The 22,464-nt window shown below is 37.4% G+C and overlaps 2 protein-coding genes across 3 annotated transcripts; both read right to left on the bottom strand.

Moving 5' to 3' along the window:
• Window positions 1-117: 117 nt before the first annotated feature.
• On the bottom strand, window positions 118-2,974 carry LOC114192588 (Sphingomyelin synthetase family protein). Its single transcript, XM_028082355.2, has 4 exons — window positions 2,587-2,974; window positions 1,543-1,937; window positions 880-1,073; window positions 118-758 (listed from the first exon to the last, which is right to left on the bottom strand). Exons 1-4 carry the CDS (start codon window positions 2,874-2,876, stop codon window positions 360-362), a joined length of 1,278 nt encoding a protein of 425 aa, XP_027938156.1. The 5' UTR covers window positions 2,877-2,974; the 3' UTR covers window positions 118-359.
• Window positions 2,975-10,079: 7,105 nt separating this feature from the next.
• Window positions 10,080-22,276, bottom strand: LOC114191623 (sterol 3-beta-glucosyltransferase UGT80B1-like). Of its 2 annotated transcripts, XR_003605988.2 has the most exons (17): window positions 21,714-22,276; window positions 20,632-20,780; window positions 20,047-20,283; window positions 19,394-19,505; window positions 18,089-18,259; window positions 17,206-17,269; window positions 16,903-16,960; window positions 16,610-16,787; window positions 15,949-16,079; window positions 14,237-14,339; window positions 13,830-13,906; window positions 13,628-13,675; window positions 13,324-13,473; window positions 12,996-13,197; window positions 11,833-11,931; window positions 11,663-11,735; window positions 10,080-10,333 (listed from the first exon to the last, which is right to left on the bottom strand). XR_003605988.2 is itself a non-coding variant. In XM_028080921.2 (14 exons), the coding sequence occupies exons 1-14, from the start codon at window positions 21,895-21,897 to the stop codon at window positions 12,988-12,990; spliced, it is 1,872 nt and encodes a 623-aa protein (XP_027936722.1). In that variant the 5' UTR covers window positions 21,898-22,275; the 3' UTR covers window positions 12,687-12,987. The 2 variants fall into 2 exon arrangements, 1 of the variants encoding a protein (XP_027936722.1); XM_028080921.2 differs by lacking the exons at window positions 10,080-10,333; window positions 11,663-11,735; window positions 11,833-11,931 and having other exon boundaries at window positions 12,687-13,197; window positions 21,714-22,275.
• Window positions 22,277-22,464: the final 188 nt, after the last annotated feature.

Below are 22,464 nucleotides of genomic sequence, written 5' to 3'. Positions count from 1 at the left end.
AGACTATAAAAGTCTAACCATTCTATTCACTTCATTCTTCCCAAACAAAGTAAATCAAGATTCGTATTGCAAATGTAACGTGGTAATTCTGATTTCTATCCATGGTGAGTTGTCAACTCTTCAAAATGATACAATTCATTCAAACAAGATAACGTACATGCCAGTGGTACAAGAGGATGGCAATGATCAAGAAAAGTACATGATACCGAACACTAAATCCTCACTTCAGGGGTATTTGAGGGTAGCCTCATTACGTGATGTACATATTTGTATGACTCCAAAACTATTACCGAGAATACTAGAATACTTGAAAGTTGAAAACCGTCTGTGGCATTCTAAAAATGTGGATCACCAGAAGATCATCCATCACTTGTCAACGTGAAAGCCAGAACAACAATGGTGAGTGCAAAGAAAATGGTGGCACAACGAAACAACCGTGCATATTTAATTCCAGTCGGATCCTTGCTTTCTTCACTGATTAACTCAATCTCTTTCAGAAGCTCCCTCACTTTGTCAATGTCCGAGTCTTTTGAAGCTTGGACTAGTCTGCTTTGAATCGTCTCCAGCTTAGTCAGACTCCTATTACTTGACTTAGCTTCATGTGACCAAATAAAACCAGTCATCTTCCACAAGAGGACCCCCACATAGATGGCTACAATGCAGTCTACAGTGTAATGATGACGTTCTCGTATTTCTCTTTGGGCACTATGCAACAAAAGAAGCCATACAAGAGCAGAACTGAAACCTCCATATGCTTCCTGCAGTTATTATAAATATAGAAGAAAAAAGATCCAAAGGTAAGCTACTGCTAAAAAAATCAAATGCAAACAATCAACGGATGAAAGCACAAGGCAATCTTGGAATTTATTTAAATCATACCGTCCAAGCCATGGCTGTGAGTACGGCAACAAGCATGTGGCCACTGTATAGGAGGTCATTGCAGCCACCTCCAGCTTTCTTTAACAGACTGAACCATGAAGGTCCTTCGGAGACGGTGGGTCGCAAAAAATCAATCAGAAAGCTCATTGAACCCCAATCTGGCTGGTAGTCGCCAACTGGTTTTCCAATGTCAACTAAGAAAAAAGAAGTACGTTAATTTGGAAGATCTTCTCATCCAAGCAAAATGTCCCTAAAGGTGGACAGGTTCATACAGACATAGAGCACGGTATTGATGAAAGACATATCGAGCTGAGATCAAAAGCTTTAAAAGCTATATTTGCGGATGATACATCAAATAAGAAAAATCTAAATTCATATAAGTACAGCACATGTCAAAAGAAACTCCAAGTGGCTGCAAATAATTCCACGGTCCAAAACCTAATAATTTTCAGCTAAAATTCAAAGTTGATGTTTCTACCCAATGATAAAGTTAATATAAAATAAAGGAAGAGGTTCTTTAATCAGAATCCCAAGTCTTGTAAATTTGTAAAGATTATGGGCCATAACATAAGCACTCCCAGATTAAATCAGTAAATGGTATGAGAACATAACTTTAAGTTAAAAGCAGTTGCCAGAACCCAGCAAAAATAATATCCTACATACCATAAGCTGTATCTAGGTTTATCAACCGGCTGATAGCATCATGATCTTTGGCATAGGGAACATAATACTTTTGGGCCCAAGGATGAGGGTAACCAGGAACTCTGAACCGAGAACCAGCACACCAAGGACGGGCTGATGGCAAAATTGTAGATGCAAAAGTTATGGCACGAAGAAGGCGGCCAACTGCCATGGTAAACATATATCTAGCACCTAATCCGAGGCCTGGAGCTTTCACAGAATCAAATAGCACAGAGAACGCCAGCATCATAAACAACATCAAGAAATGGTGCAGTCCAATGATTCGAGCTCGTAATATCTCAACAATTGGACTCGGAAGTTTCTCATTCAATGCTAAGAGGAACCATTGACCCGTATCTGGAAGAGGAGGCGTATTCCTGTCAGAAAAAGAAAAACGCATTTTATTTTTAAATAGAAATTACAACACTCGATTGAAGTTAAGTCCATGTAAAAGTAACGCATAAACACTCTCTACCACACCTGGCTTGTCTTTTATTGTGATTTATGTTAACGGTGAACTACTCAAAACCTAATAGCCCGTTGTTAATGTGATTTTCAAATTGATATTATCAATGCCAGTATTCTTATTTAACGCACTTGTGTTAGTTGATTGATGCTTACTTCTTGCTACTTGTGGTAGTGACAGATTCCCTGAAATATTCTTTCCAACGTTTTCAATCTTACAGTTAAAATTTTATTGAAAACTATAAAATCAGGAGTTCTTTACAGAGTTAATTAAGAACTAAAATTAAGACTACTAAATTTTAGTCATTATAACTAAGTGTAAGAGATACATTGATACTAGTTATCTTATTTTAGCCAAACAGATATCACAGGAAGCATCCAAAAGCAGTTGAATTAAAAATACTACTAAATATAGATCTGCATCCAACACCTAAACGAGATCCACTTTCCAAAATCTAAACAAGATCAACACAGAATCACGACAAAGGAAACAACGTTGACCTACGCATTGCAACGAACAGAAGAAGGAAAGAAAACGGAGTTGGATTGGGAGACAGTTACCGGTGCCAGTCTAGGCCGAGGACGGCTGTGACGGAGCGGACGGAGAGGGCTTCGAAGAGAAGCGCGGAGAGCATGAAGAGCATGGAGGCGACAAAGGGAATCGCCGAACGGAACTCGGCGGACCAGTGACGGTAGGAGGGGACGCGGACCACAGCGGCGAGGGCGAGGAGGGACCACAGCACCGGTTGCAGCCGGGAGTGCCACGTCGGGGACAGGTGGCGTAGGTAGTCGACGGTGATGTAGGACATGGCGGCTATGCCCAGGCCGGCGTTCTTCGCCGGCCACCGCATTGACTACGAGTGAGACTGAGGAATTTGAGAGTGGGTGGAAGTGAAGACTGACCGGAAGAGTGGAATCGAGTTGCGGGGTCTTTCAGGGGAAGTTGGTATTTAAAAATAGCCAAAATATTTATTACGTTTTTATCATGTTTTAGTATACTCTTGAATTTAATAGAAGTAGGCTAGTTATTATCGAATTATTAATTAATTCACGCTTTACTATTTAATTAGAAATGTACACGTGTAACTTGATAAATCATAAAGGAAAGAATTGAAGGAAACTTATAATATGACAAATGTATTTGTGTACTAAGAAAATATAGAAAAACAATTATGATACTTTATCCTTTGTTTTTATTAATAGGAAGGTATGATAAGATGTGTTTCAAAATAAAAGAATTTATTGAAAGGTAAATTCGTGTTTAATTCAGATTTATAAAATTTAATAATGATAGTTTGTATTTATATATAACTTTTTTTAATTTTTAATCAATATAAGATTTTAAACATATCCGAGTTCTCCCATATTGATTTAACAAATCATATTAAAATAAATTTCAATTGTTTAAATAATATAAAAATAATAAAGCTATAAGTATAAAAATAAAAATATTTAATTATTTTTATTGTTTAAATAATTTTGATTTATTTAATTTTAAAAAATAGTTAAATAAAAAAACTGTTAAATTAAAAAAATATATATATATCACTTGAAAAAAAAATTATAAAAAAAGTGGACAAAAGAATCTCTTTATATAATAAATAGATAATATTTCACAATGTGTTTTTTGTTTTTCATGTGTTTATTTAAATTTTCAAAATAATTTTAAACCATAAACTAAACATAATTAAAAATAAAATACCCGTGTGTAATATAACAAAATTATCTCTAATACTAAAAAAATTAAGCTGTGTCTATCTCTTTTCTTCCGGCTTGTGGATTCAGACCTCTCGGAATGCTTACAAGTGAATTCTAAAGAGTGTTATAAATAAAATTACAAAATACACATTGTAACTCTTACCTTCAATACAATTTTAATGATTCCATCAATTAAACGAGAGAATTTAACTTTTCTTAACATGTTTTAATTAGTTTAGACAATTTGTTTCTTAGCACACAAAAATTAGACGAGTAAACAAAATTAATTAAATATACGAAAACAAGTCAAGTTTTTTTTCCTCATCAACCTTAATTAATTTATACACTTCAATTCAACTTTTGAAAAATGTAAATGAGAGTTTAAAAAGTGGTTTACATAAGTTAATTTTATTTTATAAAAAAACATTCATTTTCTTTTCTTTTCCCATAATCGTTTATCAAGAATAATGAAAACAACACAATTATTTGGTTATTTTAAGTGCATTTGGATAATTTGGGCATGTTCTGATAAATTTGTAGAATTATTTGTAAACCAAATGGTAAGATAGTTTAATAAATAAAACCTAAGAAAATTATAAGGAGTGTTTGGTATATGTAAAGCTTTTATTTTGAAACTAATGAATTGTGAGAATAATACTTCCTACAGTTATGAGAATGACTAGAATCAATGTAGAGTAATTCGAGGAATATTTAAATTATTAACTTCTCTTAAAAATAATTTTACAGAAAATGAAACATTCCAACAAAAGTATTGTTTACCAGAAACGCAAAACCTTTAAAATTAAACTAATTATAAGAAATATACTTTATCAACTTTATTATTCTAAAAAACTATTCTTTCTAATCAAGCACCTCCTAAATTAAACTATCAAGAATATATATATATATATATATATATATATATATATATATATGTATGTATATAAATGAACGAATTGTTTTACTCAATATTAGTGTTGTAACGTCCCATTTAATTAATAAGCGAAATTAAAGAAAACGTCATACAATATTAGTACAGTAGCGTAGTCCTGGGGTCCTTAATACAATCCCGACAAAACCCGGACACACCATGATGCCAAAGAAAAACTGAATACGAAAACCACATAGAGTGTAGAGTAGAAATACATAAAGAGATACATGGGCCATAGCCCTAAAGAAAACATAAAGATAACTCCAGCCCAGATGGCTAAGCAGCGGAATCACCATTCCCTTGTTGACCACGAGGACCTCGCCTATCTGCTCCCATCAACCAAGTCGATGATCATCGCAAGGAAAAACGACCACATACAACACAACCATGCAACGAAACGGGTAAGCTAGAGTCAACACATATTCATCATACAGTCAAATACATTATCATCATCCCATATCCATATAGCAACCAAGCATGTCATGACTCTTCGTTCAATACACTACGACTCGACTCGACTCATCCAGATACGTATAACTTAGTCGGATTCAGCGGATGCTTGCACTTGTGGTGGATACCCCTGCTCGACCCTGAGCTGCTCATCTCCGAGCTATGTGTTACAAGTGTTACGATGAATCAAATTTCCCTCACCACAAGGTTAGTCCTTAATGGATTTCAGGCCTCCCGCTACTCTCACCACAGGAGTCAGTCCGCTCTAGGTGAGATTAATTGGCTCCTCAGAGTGTCAGGATGCAACCTTACCTTGAATCCTTACGTAGTTATACAGATGGGGCACCACCATGGACACCCACTAACAGGGGCCATGGGATTACGTCCCGACCACTGAAGCGCGACCTCGGAGGCCTCACCTAGAGACCCCAAGGAATTTATACGCTGACACGGACCAACATTCATAGCTCAAGAATAAAAGAACATAAAGTCATATTTACATTTCCATACCAACCCCTGAATTTAACTCCTCATACACATCATATTTCGAATACATACTTCTGATCATCACCACCCCATGAATTTAGGGCCTCATCTCATATCATTAACGTGTTCCTTTAGTTCCAAACCTCTCATCCATTTCACATGCCAATAACATACCCAACCCGTCATACGCAATTCATGAATCATGCAAAACATACCTCATGCTCCATTATATACATATCACTCATCATACCATCATACTCAACCAAGACAGATCATTTAGGAACAACAAACATCCAAAACACAGCACTGCCTCGCCCAGCGCCTTGCTCAGGCTGAGGGGTCTCGCTCAGGCGAGTTCCCCCTCCGCCTAGGCGAGGGCACAAGATCAGGGGCATGGGCAACGCGGGATCTCGCTTAGGCGAGACCCCTCTCGCCTGGGCGAGTTGCCTGCTCGCTCAAAACACACTCTGGTCGCCTGGGCGACCACTCGCGCAGGAAGACCTGGGCGAGCCCCTGCACATCTCGCCTGGGCGAGTCAAGCTCGCCTGGGCGAAACTATCACTGTTTGCCACTGTTTGCACCTGCACAACGCATTCCCACACCCAATAAAGATTCCCAAGCAGTTCATACACCCATAGCAGTACACAAACTCAAGCAAACCACAAATCACAACGATACAAGACAAAACACACCACACGAAGAGAGTCTAGCTTCCCGTACCTGGACAAGCTAGCCGAAAACCTCGACACCCCAAACTGTGGGGGACGAACAGCTTCTAGGAATGGACTCGAAGCTAGAGAGCAGCGTGAGAATGGGTCAGTTCGGAACCCTAACAACAACTTACGAAAAACAGACCAAGGAAAGGAAACTACGAGTCCGAGAGCACTTACGTGAGCTAAGAACGGCCAAACGGAAGGTGGACTGTCAACACGATGGAACCCTAACGGAGAGAGTGCGGCTGCAGCTCTAAGCACCAAGGTAGGAGAAATCTGAAAAGTGGGGAACTAGGTCAGACTCAGGTGGCTTTAACTTTTGGGCCAGCCCTAAGGCCCAATAGCTCAAGGGCAGCCCTTAAAGCTTTAGCGCAGAAAAGTAAGGTGGATTTTCATGGGCCTTACATTCTCCGCAATAAGAAAAATTTTCGTCCTCGAAAATTCATCGATGAGATAGGAAGGAGCTATGTTCGCTTTATCTCCTCTGGGAACCACTACTCAAACATGACATATATAACGACTCCCACACCTATAGTCACTGTAAACTTTGCCTCTGTGCTAAGCGATATGTGTCCAACTATGTAGATTAATTTAGTCACTACTCTCGAAGCACTACAAATCCTCCAGCCTCAAAATCGGAACGCTCTTCCATGCATGCCCTACTAACTTGTATCTGACACACTGACTCACTTACCATATGCTCTCTGCTACCTCTTGTAGGTTTTTATCAACGTCTCAGATGACCTTAAGTCTCCAACCAAAGCACGTTCGTTATCACTTCACATCACCTTGTTCACTCCTTTATGCATCACTCCATTGCCTTGATCACTCTTGAGTGCTGGCCTACTGCCACACCATCAACACTTTTGACCACTTTCATGTATATCGAGACTCCTACATCTTCTTCCCACTTAAACCTTCAACTGCTTCCTTTACCATATCGCATTGGCATCCTATCTTCATCTTTAATCCCCCTAACTTATAGGCAACATTCCACAAAACCTCAGAACCATAACTTCCATTGACTTCAAATTTCTAGTCTGGTTCGTACCACGCAACTCCCCGATACACCTCAAACTAAGATATTTTGATTCGGCTTTTCTCAACCTTGTTGAGAGACTCACTAGTGCTAGTCAGATGACGAGACTAATGAAATCCCCTCACACATTCGCTTCCCAACCCAAACACTTATGGTTCTCAACCAACTCTCACTCTTACTTCGTCAAATCAAGGATCTTGAATTCCCTTCTCTGGCTAAACATCTACTCTCACTTCCTCACTTCCAAGTTGGCACCCTAACTTGAAATCATAACTCAAACCATCTCCTACTTCTCTTGCACAACTTTCTTTGAGCAACTCCATAATTCCAACTTATACTGGTCACTGAACATCCTTAATTGATACTCATAAGAACGACACATTTGTTGTTCATAAGTAAGATAGTTCTTTCCACGCACCTTTTACCCTTCATAAGGATCACTTGCCATCATCTCGCTGTGCTACTCTGATCACCACAAAGGCCACTTATTTGTTTACTCGAAATGATGCCCCTTTCATGTCTGTCGTGACAAGGAATCAATCATCGCCGAGAAACCTTCTTCCAAAACTTCTATGCAACTTGTAAAATCCTTTGGACTCACCCCCCCTTTCTTTTTTTTTTTTTTATAGTCTTAGCGTCCCATTTTCGCAACATTGCATCCACCCTTCATAACTATACGTCCTGTTAGGCACTACAACCTTTGTCAATACCCTTTCTTGCACATTTTAACGACTCTGTTCGCACTTGGATACTCGCTGTTAAACCTTGACGACACAACTAACATGTTTGAGATTGCCTTACCTTCATCATGGTTTCCACTCTTTACAACCATAGGCCCGAAAAGCCCATCCTCCCTTATCTAACGTTTTCCCTTGAACAATCTATTCCGCCACTACCTCTCCTCTAATGTTCACCAACTTTGTCGTCATCCTTGTGGTTATACTTAGTATAAGCCACTACTTCTCCAACATCTCTTCCACCTCCGCATTTATTTCAGACTCGCGGTAGAAACCATCCCATTAGGGTATTGTCTCAAGTTCCTCTTCAGGCACCAATGCAGAGGGGAACTTTAACACACCAAGGTCAAAACTCTGGTACTTGTTTCACAACACGTCTATAACTCATTTACCACTGAGATCCTCTTCGTCTACCATCCACTTTCCCTCGTCAGATGTCTATGATTCACGTGAAGCTCTGCCCCCCCCCCCCCACTATTTAGCTCGGTCCATACCTCACACGCCACCATTGAATCATCTCTTTTTAATCCAAGAACACCCCTTCGTGGGTTGTCCCAGCTCATCAGGATGAGATTGAGAAAACAACTGATTCACCCTTGAGTCTACGTTCCAACATCGCATAATTTAGATCGATTTAAATTTAAATACTTTGATCACCCCGAAGGCACCATATCCTTGAGCGGGTCTCCACTTGGTCGCAATTTTAGCAAAACCATCGTCTCCATCTAAGTCCTCTCTTAAAGACAACCATGACTCCTTTACCATATCGACGACATCAAAGAGTACACGACCCCAAGAAAATTGGCCCTTAGTCCAAACATCTCTTCGTAAGGTGCATCTCTGTATGAGATTCATTCGTGCTAACCCCTTTAGCATCAACCATCGTAGACATCATGTCAACCACTCAAAACTTCTCTTTTCATTTCCCCCGTCACTGTGTTATGACATCAGTTGGGTTGTCCTTCCATACGAGAATAACCTTTAAAGGCGTGCCCCTCCTTCTGGTACGTGAAACCTCCCACTTTATACCCAGGGTCAGACGTCCTACTCATGGAAACTACTTTCCCTTCTTAAGCATCCCACTAACAAATTTGAAAAGACCCATCCTTACCTACTGACTATTAATCCTGGTATGAATCCCTTATGCCACTTCCCCCTATCCATAAATTGTTCTTTCCCCTACTTGGAACATCATCTTTCCTGACTGATCTGTAAACCCTCATCCATCTCAGCCTCTCACTAGAGGTTTGCCATCTTTTCGCACTTCCCGGTCTCTCCCTTTCTTACCTTTTTCGTCGCTAAGCAATCCCTCCACTTTCAGCAACCTAAGATTTACCAATTGTTCCTCTTACACCACTCCAAGGAGAACTAGATGTGACCATATGACTATATTCAATGACACTCCATCTAACACTGTATGCATTTTCATAACTCGGAACCTCACCACCATCGACGTGTAGAATCAGCTTGATTTCCTCAAACGATGTGGCACTTGCATGCACTGATACCCCCTTAGTGTTATTAACCTTTGGATCCAACTCCCTTTTAGAAAACTTGTAGTATCTATTTTCGGAGAGTCTGTCCTTAAGCTTCCTCTGACGATTCGTTATTTTGGGAACTCTAGCATATTCTCCAGTTTATTAGTCCAAGACATTGAATCTGCATTCCCTTACCTCCGTAGACACTAGACACAAAGCACAGAGGCGCAGCAAGACAAACTAGATCATACCAAGCAACAGTTTATCACTTACAGACAACGAACCCTTTTTTTTCCAAACCATCAGAATCAAGAAAGGAAAACAACCTTTAATCTAGTCATGAGTGTGCACCCTCATTACTCTATCAAGACGTTTTATGTTCCTAAACTTTTGGTTTCACTGACAAACTCGACTAGACATGACTACTTACGCCTGCAAAGCACGACAAACCCACAACCTCAGGTCATCCTAAGGACGAACTGCTCTGATACCATAAATGTAACGTCCCATTTAATTAATAAGCGAAATTAAAGAAAACGTCACACAATATTAGTACAGTAGCGTAGTCCTGGGGTCCTTAATACAATCCTGACAAAACCCGGGCATACCACGATGCCAAAGGAAAACTGAATACGAAAACCACATAGAGTGTAGAGTAGAAATACATAAAGAGATACATGGGCCATAGCCCTAAAGAAAACATAAAGATAACTCCAGCCCAGATGGCTAAGCAGCGGAATCACCATTCCCTTGTTGGCCACGAGGACCTCGCCTATCTGCTCCCATCAACCAAGTCGATGATCATCGCAAGGAAAAACGACCACATACAACACAACCATGCAACGAAACGGGTAAGTTAGAGCCAACACATATTCATCATACAGTCAAATACATTATCATCATCCCATATCCATATAGCAACCAAGCATGTCATGACTCTTCATTCAATACACTACGACTCGACTCGACTCATCCGGATACGTATAACTTAGTCGGATTCAGCGGATGCTTGCACTTGTGGTGGATACCCCTGCTCGACCCTGAGCTGCTCATCTCCGAGCTATGTGTTACAAGTGTTACGATGAATCAAATTTCCCTCACCACAAGGTTAGCCCTTAATGGATTTCAGGTCTCCTGCTACTTCACCACAGGAGTCAGTCCGCTCTAGGTGAGATTAACTGGCTCCTCAGAGTGTCAGGATGCAACCTTACCTTGAATCCTTACCTAGTTATACAGATGGGGCACCACCATGGACACCCACTAACAGGAGCCATGGGATTACGTCCCGACCACTGAAGCGCGACCTCGGAGGCCTCACCTAGAGACCCCAAGGAATTTATACGCTGACACGGACCAACATTCATAGCTCAAGAATAAAAGAACATAAAGTCATATTTACATTTCCATACCAACCCCTGAATTTAACTCCTCATACACATCATATTTCGAATACATACTTCTGATCATCACCACCCCATGAATTTAAGGCCTCATCTCATATCATTAACGTGTTCCTTTAGTTCCAAACCTCTCATCCATTTCACATGCCAATAACATACCCAACCCGTCATACGCAATTCATGAATCATGCAAAACATACCTCATGCTCCATTATATACATATCACTCATCATACCATCATACTCAACCAAGACAGATCATTTAGGAACAACAAACATCCAAAACACAGCACTGCCTCGCCCAGCGCCTTGCTCAGGCTGAGGGGTCTCGCTCAGGCGAGTTCCCCCTCCGCCTAGGCGAGGGCACAAGATCAGGGGCATGGGCAACGCGGGATCTCGCTTAGGCGAGACCCCTCTCGCCTGGGCGAGTTGCCTGCTCGCTCAAAACACACTCTGGTCGCCTGGGCGACCACTCGCGCAGGAAGACCTGGGCGAGCCCCTGCACATCTCGCCTGGGCGAGTCAAGCTCGCCTGGGCGAAACTATCACTGTTTGCCACTGTTTGCACCTGCACAACGCATTCCCACACCCAATAAAGATTCCCAAGCAGTTCATACACCCATAGCAGTACACAAACTCAAGCAAACCACAAATCACAACGATACAAGACAAAACACACCACACGAAGAGAGTCTAGCTTCCCGTACCTGGACAAGCTAGCCGAAAACCTCGACACCCCAAACTGTGGGGGACGAACAGCTTCTAGGAATGGACTCGAAGCTAGAGAGCAGCGTGAGAATGGGTCAGTTCGGAACCCTAACAACAACTTACGAAAAACAGACCAAGGAAAGGAAACTACGAGTCCGAGAGCACTTACGTGAGCTAAGAACGGCCAAACGGAAGGTGGACTGTCAACACGATGGAACCCTAACGGAGAGAGTGCGGCTGCAGCTCTAAGCACCAAGGTAGGAGAAATCTGAAAAGTGGGGAACTAGGTCAGACTCAGGTGGCTTTAACTTTTGGGCCAGCCCTAAGGCCCAATAGCTCAAGGGCAGCCCTTAAAGCTTTAGCGCAGAAAAGTAAGGTGGATTTTCATGGACCTTACAAGTGTTTTAGTTTACTTACCGCATGATAAAAAATTTAAATTAAATTTAATTCAAAATAATAAAAACAAATATTTTTAATATATAAATATATCATAAAATCTTTCAATATCTAAATTATATTTCAGATTTACAATGAACAAGTCAAATATTTGATATAAAAGAGGATAAATTGAAAGAAATAGATAATTAAGCAAGTCAGGCACATAGAAAAAATAAGTAGATTAAAGTAATTGGAAGATAAATATTTTGTTAATTACAAAAATAACGTGTAAGGAGAGTAAGAAACTAGAGTGCAACTCATACAGACAAGAAAAAATTAGATCATGGAAACTAATTTAATTTAAGTATCAAAGATTCCATAAGCCACCACCGTTTCATCGGTTGAAAATGAGAAAAAGATGGTCAGCATTATAACAACTAACTAGTCAAATCCTAAAAGTTCAAGCAACGATGCCAATTGGAGAAAGAAACAGGTTCAGTGACAGGCTTAGAATATTTTCAGAATGAGATTGTAGTAGTTACTATAATTGATGGCTGGGCAAATTATCCTACCATAATGCACTTTATCTTTTGTCATTACCCTGATATTTGGATCAGTGATGAGAACATCTATACAACAGAAAGCAAAACACAAAATCCCTGCATCATATTATTATCAACTATGAAATTTGGAAACATACAGAAGCATTTGGACCAATCGCTACATGAATTATTTTTTTACCCGTATCTATCACTAATGACCGAACCTATACCTGGGGGAGGATATCAAATCAAATATACATCATACATGAATACTAACTGTTAGCACGCCCTCAGAGTAGAGACTTTACAAAATGAATGGAATACTAAAGCAAAACGCTATGAAGCCTACAAAATGTAATTCTATAATGAATTTTGAAAATGAAAAAACAATCAATGCACAAAAGCTACACACCACCACAAGGAGCACAACAAAATCTTCCAAGTTGGAGAAAAAACCACTGTAAAGGATTCAAGTTTTCATCCTCCACCGGAGATGGAGATGGAGATGGCAGCGGCAACTCATCGGGCAGATGGCGATGGAATGCATCAACCGCAGCAGCAACACCATCTTCATTCTCAATCAACCTAGAAATTTCCATTGCCCGAGACTTCACCTGAACATTTATTATCCACTAACTATCAATATTATTATTAGTTAAACCAATGGCACCAGTATTATATTATGTTTATTAAGTATGTTGGAGGAAACAAAAAGAGGGATGAATAGAATTTAATTTCACCTCTGGCTGGAGCATGAATCTAATGGCATTTGATAAATTCTCAACGTTGAGCTGAGATATTGGAATTGGAGCGGGTCCCAATTCTTTCTGATATATTCTCTCTCCCCAAAAGAATTGATCTCCGAAGAATGGAACTATGGTTGTTGGACACTGCAAGTATAGTATTCAAATTAAAACAAAAAAATAGAAGCAAAAACTGTTCTTTAGCACCAGAATTATGTTGTCATTAAATTCTATGAAATTCAAACGAATCATTCGATTATGTAAAAGAAAAATATCTAAGATACTAATGAACATTAATTACCCCCGCTTTTAATCCTGTAGCGGTGGTTCCCGCTCCACCATGATGCACCTGCAAATTTGTGCCAAAATATATTCCAGTTAATAGCATGCCAAAATATTCTCCACCAACCCCTTTCCCTATCCCCTCTTTCTCTTAGTTTTTTTCTTTGACGAACTTATCGCAGCAAAAAATTTATATTGTGAAATTAAGAATTCGAACTCACCACAGCAGAACATTGAGGAAAGAGCCAATCGTGAGGGCATTCCTCCAGAAGGAAAACGTCGTCAGAAAGTTCAGTCACTGCATAATGGACAACAAAATGCAAATAGAACTAATTTAACCTAAAATTAAGTGAAAGAAAATATATAATTTTCTCAAAGCATATCACAAAACATGTCACGAGAAAAGGCATCCATTCTTCGAAGTTAAGGCCAACGAACAGCAAACAATTCAACAGAAAGTTCTCACTGAATCAAGTGATTAATGGACAAAAAATTAATATTAAGGAAAATTTTGAGGCAGGTCTTAGTCTTAGATACACTTGCGGACAAAAATTTCCACAAATGGAGTAAGTATTTTGAAAAAAAAATACCGACTAAGTGCAAAACAAAAATGGAATGAAATACTTACAATTCCCTAGATTGCCCCAACCCCGGTCAATAATTCCCCGTTGTTCCGTATCTCTTAGTGCCTCCAATATAACATCTGTTGTTCCTTTAGGATCTTCAAGAGGCTGAAAAAGAAAATCAAACTTTTTTAGAGGATTTCAAAATTTTGCTTAGTGTCATCAACGTATAAAATGTCAAGTTCATGAGCTTACGAAGTTATGAGTATTGCTGAAAGTTATTGATGAAAATATGCCAATTATACATTTGCACTGGTTCTATGATAACTATAACGCTTCTTTATAGGACATGTACAATCAAAGTGTACCCAAATTATGGATGGTCAAGAAAATAATTAAAGGAAATTATCTTGACCAGAGTCACATATGTGGATCTAATAGTCAGAAAGGTCAGAATCATAATAATAAGTACTCATTTTCTGTAGACACCAAATGGATTAATTTTATAAGCTCAAGGAATAGTGCTCTTTTATACGAGACATTGGGAATAGTGCTCCATTGAATATGAATATCGAGGATCTTGAGTACTCTTTATGATTCTGCCCAATGTGTGATTGAGAACAGATTATCTAATGAATAATCAAGGCAAAGACACAATCCAAAGGTGATATACAAAAATAGATTGCACCATTCTCAAGCATCAAATGTGTCACGCTTGGAAGGAAAAATAACCTAAAAATCCTTGCATGAAACATCACGTTTCATTTACCTGAAGAAAAGTTTTCATCCTCCAATGAATAATGCCATTATTTGGTTAGGGTGTATTTAGAAGGATTTTATAGAGTTGATTTGTGAGAATTGTGTTTGATATAGGTGATATGAGATGGTTTATACAGAAAGTTGAGTGAGAAAATTGTATGAGATGTGAAGAAAGTGAAGGATTTCTGGGGATGGTTATTAAATTACTAATTTACCTTTTAGTTCAACATTTGGTTTTTTAAAATAATTCTATTTATATAGTTTTTCTTTATTTTTTACAATTATTGGCAATTAATAAATATTATTTTTAAGAAATAATTTATTTTTTGCTTCTCAACTAATTTTTTTAACGAGAAAATGGTTTTTTAACAACTAATTTTTTAGGTAAAAAAAAATTATTTCTTAAAAACAATATTTATTAATTGCCAATAATTGTAAAAAATAAAGAAAAACTATATAAATAGAATTATTTTAAAAAACCAAATGCTGAACAAAAAGGTAAATTAGTAATTTAATAACCATCCCCAGAAATCCCTCACTTTCTTCACATCTCATACAATTTTCTCACTCAACTTTCCATTCATTTCTACACCCCCATCTATTCAAACAGAAAAGCCAAGAATAAACGACCAATTTAGTCCTTGAAATTGTTTCTCTCTGTCATATTAGTCCAGCAAACTAAAAATAATTCTAATCTATCTTTGAAACTTTATCAGCTTTCACTTAAGTCCCTAAAATTAATCTGTTTTCTTTTTCATTTTTGGTCTCCAGTCCAGGGACCTAAGTGATAATATTAACATATGTTTAGGAGCCAAAATGGAGAAAAAAAGAGTTGACTTTAGAAACTTAAATGATATTCTAAAGTATGTTAAAAGCTTATCTGAGATTTTGTTAAATTCAGGGAATAGACATCAAGGTACAATTAAATTGGCAATTTACGCTATTTTTTGAAAATAAAGTTCATTATTAGAGATAATTCATGAAAATACTGACTTATAGTTCAAGTGAAATACCATACCATGCTCCCAAACCCAAAATACAAAGGAGGTGGCCCTTTTTTAATCCATTGGACAAAATCTTCCCGAGGTTGATACTTTGATGCAAGGCTCAAGAAACAATAGCCAACAACGTCAACTAGAGGGCCCCAGTCTGCACATTTGTAAAATGTTATTAGTGCTACAAGGAACAAATTTGGGACTCCGACCAAAAAATGTCTACCAATCATCTAAGGTGGCTCTAGTAATTACTGCCAAGAATAATTTCTTCAAAAGACTAAAGATGTTAAGAGGAGGCCCATCAATGATTTTTATCTCTAACATTTACAAATAATAGTATTATTAACATAAAATGCATACTGTACTTTATAGTTTATCCTTGATACATGTGAAGTCTCTTTAATGCTTAAACTTGGACAAAAATTGATTGAAATATGATTTGAACCCAAGCAATTACAAAGGTCGTCCTTTATAAATTCATATATTATATAATAAAACTCATTCAGTAATTAAATTTCAAAAGATAGCTTCATAATATAGATTCACAATCCAAGTCAACAGTTAATGTGTTTTCAGTTCTCTAGAAACAGCTATCTATTTGCTCCTTCAATGACTTAAAATGATTGCTCATTCAAAAAAAAGTATGACGAGGCCATCAGATAATATTGTAATCCTAGTGCATACCATTTGGTTTTGGAACAACGTGAGGACTCCACATATAGCTAGTCGGTAAATGAGATATTGATCCACGGTACATACTGAAGTATGCAATAGGAGCAAGCTTCAACGTCGATTTCCTGAAGTTATTGATAATTCTTCGCATTCCCCACCATATCAGCAGATCTACAATTATATAGGACAGCTGGAGATGGCAAGCAAACATTGAAACATGTATGTTGGTCGTGAGGCAGTCCAGCCATAAACTATTTATAAAATTATCAAAATCAGAGTATCTATTGTGTCAGCAAAGGACATACCCAATAACCAGCACTTTGAGGAACACGTACCAAAGGGTGGGGGAACTGATATGTTGGTCTGCATATTCAAAAGTTATTTAAGTGACCTCAAATATTTAAAGAAAGCACTAAGAAGTGAAGCTATAAGAATGTTGCATTTATCTGAATATTTGAAAATACAGTTGTCACCGGTTTTAATTAAAACATTACTATACTACTTGATCAATAAAAATCGATACAAGAATTAAAAAAGTATTTATATATTGTTATGAAACTTTATCTTTCTGAAATAAAGTGACAGCTTATATAACAATTAAAACTCACGTCCATGGCATTGTAAAGAAGATATGGAGGGGCACCCCAAGGGCTTCAGCAACGTGTACATGTCCTGCAAACAGGGATCACGAGATTTAGTACAGGAAAATTTGCAGATATTGAAGTCGTAAATAAAACAACAATATTCTCCTAAAATGAAAAAGATATTTTCTTAAAAAACAACTTTCTTATGGACTTTATTCTTCAGGCTTTGAATGTGAAAAGCCCCTGAATTTCATAATTCAATGTCGGTAGCTACTCTTGTATTCCTACTGTCCCTTTAATACATAATTTTTTTCCTTTTTCCAGTACATTGATAACACTTTCTGTTTATAAATTGGAGTGTGATATTCATATAAGAAGTATTTAAAGAAAAAAAGTGAAATAGCTTAATTTTCTTTATTTCTACTTCTACTTTTCCGTTTTTGCTCCTGATGAGATAAGCCCGACCTCACATTATGTTTATGAGCATTTAAAATTAATTGCATGTATGTACATGTGAAAAATGCTGATGCATTTCAACCTGTCAATACTAAGTAGCCATGTCTGACTAAAATATCAGGGTCGACCATTTGAAAAAGGTTTAGTAATAATTTTTTGATCATTTAGACAAAAAAGTCTAGGAACATAACATCATTACTATATGAAGAACGTAATGTTGTCCAACAGTCATCCACGTAGCAGAAGTATGTCCTATTGAACAGGCACAAAGACTAGTCTCTAGGTTAACCATAGAACCACCAAATGTCATATTTGCATATATATCACATCTTTTATGGTTATTGTGGTTCGATAAAAGAACTAAGGATAATAAAACCTTAAAACAAATAAATCATAAGATGGGGAGTGGAGAAATACAAGACCCAATAGCTCTCAAGTCCTAACCACTTACCATAAGCAGGAGGATTGGCAATAATAGATTGAGCTCTGAAAGAAACACCCGTTTCCATATCAGGTGCTGTGCATGCAAGAGGAATGGAATCAATGATGGCCTTCAGCTGCTTTCTTTGGACAGATATTTCAGCCGGTCCAGAAGGGATTAAACCTTTATTCCTAGCCATATCTATTGTTTAAATATTTCATTTAGTATATCACTATAAAATGATTAAGAGTAACAGCAGAATTAGATTAAAACAAAAAATGAACATTGTTTCAGCATGTTGTAAAACAAAAATAGGAGAGACTAAGCCATGAGGAGATCAGAGCTGAAGCTTGAAAGACCATAGTCATTGCCTGAAAGTGATTTGGGTATTATGTGGTGCCTAAGTCCCATATTGAGTAGTATATGATATCAGGTGGAGAAATTAAGTGTTTGGTTCTTCCTTCTTAGCTTTTAAAGATAGGTTCCCCTAGTGCTTGGGTGTTTATCATTGCCTAAGTTAGCTTAATCTACAATGGACAAATCATTGAACCTTTTGCATATGCTTAGCCATATGAGAATGAAATGCGAATATTTTTTACAATTTTTAATTACCTTAAGGTTTGCTATTTCATATGACTATGAGTGCAAGAATTACTGTAGATTAATTAACTGTATTAAAAGAGAGATCAGACCTGTGACTTTTTGTAGTGAAGATTTTAAAAGGAAATGTTTTTGTTAGGCTTTGAATTTTTATTCAGTTCTATCAACTCTCTTATTTTTTTTTTACCTTACAATTCAACTGGTTATTTAAGATCTCGATTTGCTTTCAAAATCCTTGCTCCAAAAACATATTTTCTTTTCTTGGTAGTTATTATAGCTAGCATACATAATACATCCTTATCTATTTTAGATATGTTTTAGGTTCAAACATAGTTATAGGCAAGCAAGATATGTTAGTGTATCTATTTTGCATCGTTGAGCTTATTATTAACACTTGGAAATTTAGATATGTAAGATATATTAATAACTTGAGGTATAAAAGCAAGATCTTCCTTACAGCTACTAGAGTATTATAAAATATTTAATTTGGTCTTTCCAGAAATCACTATTAGAAATTAAGTGCACCTCAGTACCCAGGGATATCGGTGCATTCCAGCATGGTTTCTAATCTACATACCCTTTTAATAGGTGAACCAATATCAATGACTGGATATTAATGAAAAATATTGAGGAGGGATCTCCCACATCATGCTAAATCAAGCTAAACAAAAAGTACAAATAGATTGAGAATAAATGACTGGATATTAATGGAATTATTAAAAAGGGGCCTCTTACATCCTGCCAAAACACGAGGATCACCACCCAGAGGATAGAAATCCACTCCAGCTGACTTTACAAATGTTTTGAAATTAGCATGAGTTGCCAGCCTAACATGATGACCATACTCCTGCAAGTAAATATTAGTTCATCTATGAAAGAAAGAATAAATACAACAAAACTGACTGTCGGGACGTAAGATACATCAACAGTAGTTAAAAACCACGTCATTGCAAATTTTCAGATAGATCAGCAGAGCAAATCATCTAACAGTAATCAGATAACTTGAAAAAACCTAGGGATTTTAAACTCAAAGTCAATTGGACCAGAATAATTCCTTCCCAAATATAAGAAATCTTATCTAGAATTTCAATGACAAGTTGTAATCACCAATACCAATATGATAAATTAGCAAGATGATAATATACTAATACGTTAAACTGGTACAAAATCCTTTCAGAACAAAACAAGTAAAATGAAATCTTATATGATGTGATTTCCACGAAAAGTAATGTCACATTTTTGGCTCACATTAAAGCAAATATGAAGATATTATGGAGGCCTGCACCATACAAAATGCAAGAAGCAGTAACAAAGATTATTATGATTTAATGGCAATTCTCATGTGCTGTGTGCATCAAAATGAATTGAATGAAAAAATCCAATCATGCCTGAAGTCTCTTTGCTATGGCCAGAAAAGGTTGTACGTCGCCTCTTGTTCCAACCACAAGTATGACAATTTGTAACCGTGGAACAGTTTTTTTTGATTCTGAACCAAGACCTCCACTCACTGTTGACTCTTCAAAAGATTGGAGCTCTAACAATTCTGAAGCAACAGATGCACTCCTTTCTAGATCAACTTCAACAGTTCCATCATTTTGTATCTTCACCAAGTTAGTAATCAGTTGCTGAGTAGCAAAACAAGAAAGTGTTATGAACATGCAAATAATGTGGAAACTCTGACACATAATTGACTAATACAGAACCATTTCAAGAACAAAGGTACAAAGACAGTGTAACCATATTTTTCAAATACCAATCATGTGTCAAGAAATCGTAAGATATATCTAACACACACAAGAAGTAATAGAACTGTTCTGAGATTTGCATTGCATCTTTCAGACAAGGTTGAAATGAACAGCAAACAAATATTTATATCAGCCTTTTGGGTGAAACTTAATCCAACTAGAATAAAAATATGCAAACACAAGTGTGAAATTTAAGATCATTCACATACAGTAATACTTGCCATATACCTTTGCCCTCTCAGACAGCCTGTCCAATATTGTGTCTCGCTTAGGGAATCCCCTGTTTTCTGTCATTGATCTAGAAATCATAAACTCCTCATCAACTATAAGTGGGTTCCTTTCAGCTCCAACAGGGGCTGTGATGCAATGTTCCAAACCTTCACACACAGAATGGGACATACAAGCCAGAAAAATTAATCATCCAACCGAAGCAATTAGAAACAGCAGTCCGTTAGGACAAGACTGATAGCAATTGTGGCCAAGGTAGGCAGTGAGCAAACAATTATTTTCAAAGGAAATAAAGCTAAAATTCGGTTTTTTAGATTTAAACCTGTGAAACTGTTAGGAGCCCAGAACACAAAACAGAGAAGAGAAAGAATTATTTTATTTCATGACTGAAAATGAACGGAACAAGGAGAAAGATCTCTTTAACAAAGAGTTTCCCCTTTCTATTACAAAGCTAATGCAGTTTTCAATTGATACAAAAGAGAATATACCACTCCTTTCTAACCCTCTAACTAACTAACTAACTATTTACTGTAACTAACTCGTCGTCACTAACTATCTGTGCTTAGGAATCTGACAGAAACAAAAACACAATGGAAACTACATATATCATAAATATGAAAGAGTATCTGGATAGGGCCTTACACGGAAGGCAAGTAATTTAGACTCGAGAAACAACAGCGGACACATAAAAGCTTTTGAAGAGGACCAAAGAAGTAATCTTTTTCTCCAAGGCATTAATTTTGTAGAGCTAGGACATATTTATTATCTACACAAGAATCCTCCCTTTTTCCCTCCTCACTCAAGAAAACACGGCAACTAAATTCACAAGATTTTATTGAATTATGCAGTGCTGGAGCTAACTCCCCTTCGCTCAAAAGGGGTAAGAAAAAAGAATAGGCCAAACAAAAATGGAGTCATCTGACAATAACAGAACGCAGTAAGGCAATAACATACTTAACACACTGAAGACAGCTTCACTATTACCACGGCACAACACATATAAAGCAGTGCCTATTTCACAGTAATAACAATCAATTGCTTAACAAAAGAAAATGATTTGGACAGAAGTATTAAGCACAAACCTCTTCTTGATGAAGGAGAAACTTGCACCGACTCGTCGTCCTCAGAAGAGGTTCCACCAAACTTCTCATCCTCACCCTGTGACTTTATTATCTCCATTTTCTTGTGATCGTTCTTCTGCCGACCATCAAGAACTCCATCCGACACTTCTTGGGTCAAACATTCAATCTCATTACTACCCATCATCAGAATCAGAGTTTCTTAATCCATTACTTCTTGCAAACAGAAGGAGCAGCAGAAACAGAAGGTTCCAGTGAATCGGGTACTGAACAGTTGTAATAAAGCGCAGGCATCCATGCTAACACGTGGGAAGTGGGCCTTCAACGAGCGAGGGAAAAAATTAGTAGTCGAAAGGTTTTGTAACGAAAAAACAGTTGGCACGCAGACCCACCAGTCACCAAAACACACAGAACATTTGGTAAACCTAAAGTTCAAACCCTTTTCCAACCCAGTTCTTCCTTCGACGTGTCAACTCAAGGTGTATTCACGTTCCTCACGAGGAGAAGCACTTCTACACAAAATCCCCAACCTAAGCTATTCTCAGCTTCAATGCTACCATGGCAGTGCAAATACGACTTGCGGTCAACTTAATAGTATTCAAATTACTTTAAAATTATAGATTTTACCAATATCCTGTTTACTCCTTTCCATAATACAAACTTTCATAAATTAGTTCGTTTTTTTCGACTTTATATTTAAGTTTAATTATATTTTAAGTTTTTAATAAATTTAAAATTTTAATTAAGTCCTCAA

The sequence above is a fragment of the Vigna unguiculata genome, chromosome 7 (genome assembly GCF_037176805.1).
Source record: "Vigna unguiculata cultivar grain cowpea cultivar isolate G323 ecotype 2 chromosome 7, ASM3717680v1, whole genome shotgun sequence".
Classification (NCBI taxonomy): domain Eukaryota; kingdom Viridiplantae; phylum Streptophyta; class Magnoliopsida; order Fabales; family Fabaceae; genus Vigna; species Vigna unguiculata.
Note: the sequence above shows the minus strand (reverse complement) of the source record. Positions and strands in the feature narration are given on the sequence as shown.

What these genes read in the sequence shown, in the direction of transcription:
- LOC114192588 (XM_028082355.2), bottom strand. Translation starts at nt 2,876, where the DNA reads ATGCGGTGGCCGGCGAAGAACGCCGGCCTGGGCATAGCCGCCATGTCC. An exon ending in CTCGGCCTAGACTGGCACCG is followed by an intron (nt 1,938 to 2,586) that starts GTAACTGTCTCC and finishes TTTTTCTGACAG; the next exon opens with GAATACGCCTCCTCTTCCAG. An exon ending in TCACAGCCATGGCTTGGACG is followed by an intron (nt 759 to 879) that starts GTATGATTTAAA and finishes TAATAACTGCAG; the next exon opens with GAAGCATATGGAGGTTTCAG.
- LOC114191623 (XM_028080921.2), bottom strand. Translation starts at nt 21,897, where the DNA reads ATGATGGGTAGTAATGAGATTGAATGTTTGACCCAAGAAGTGTCGGAT. An exon ending in TCCTCGTGTTTTGGCAGGAT is followed by an intron (nt 18,260 to 19,393) that starts GTAAGAGGCCCC and finishes TTTAAACAATAG; the next exon opens with ATATGGCTAGGAATAAAGGT. An exon ending in CTACAGGATTAAAAGCGGGG is followed by an intron (nt 13,474 to 13,627) that starts GTAATTAATGTT and finishes CTATACTTGCAG; the next exon opens with TGTCCAACAACCATAGTTCC.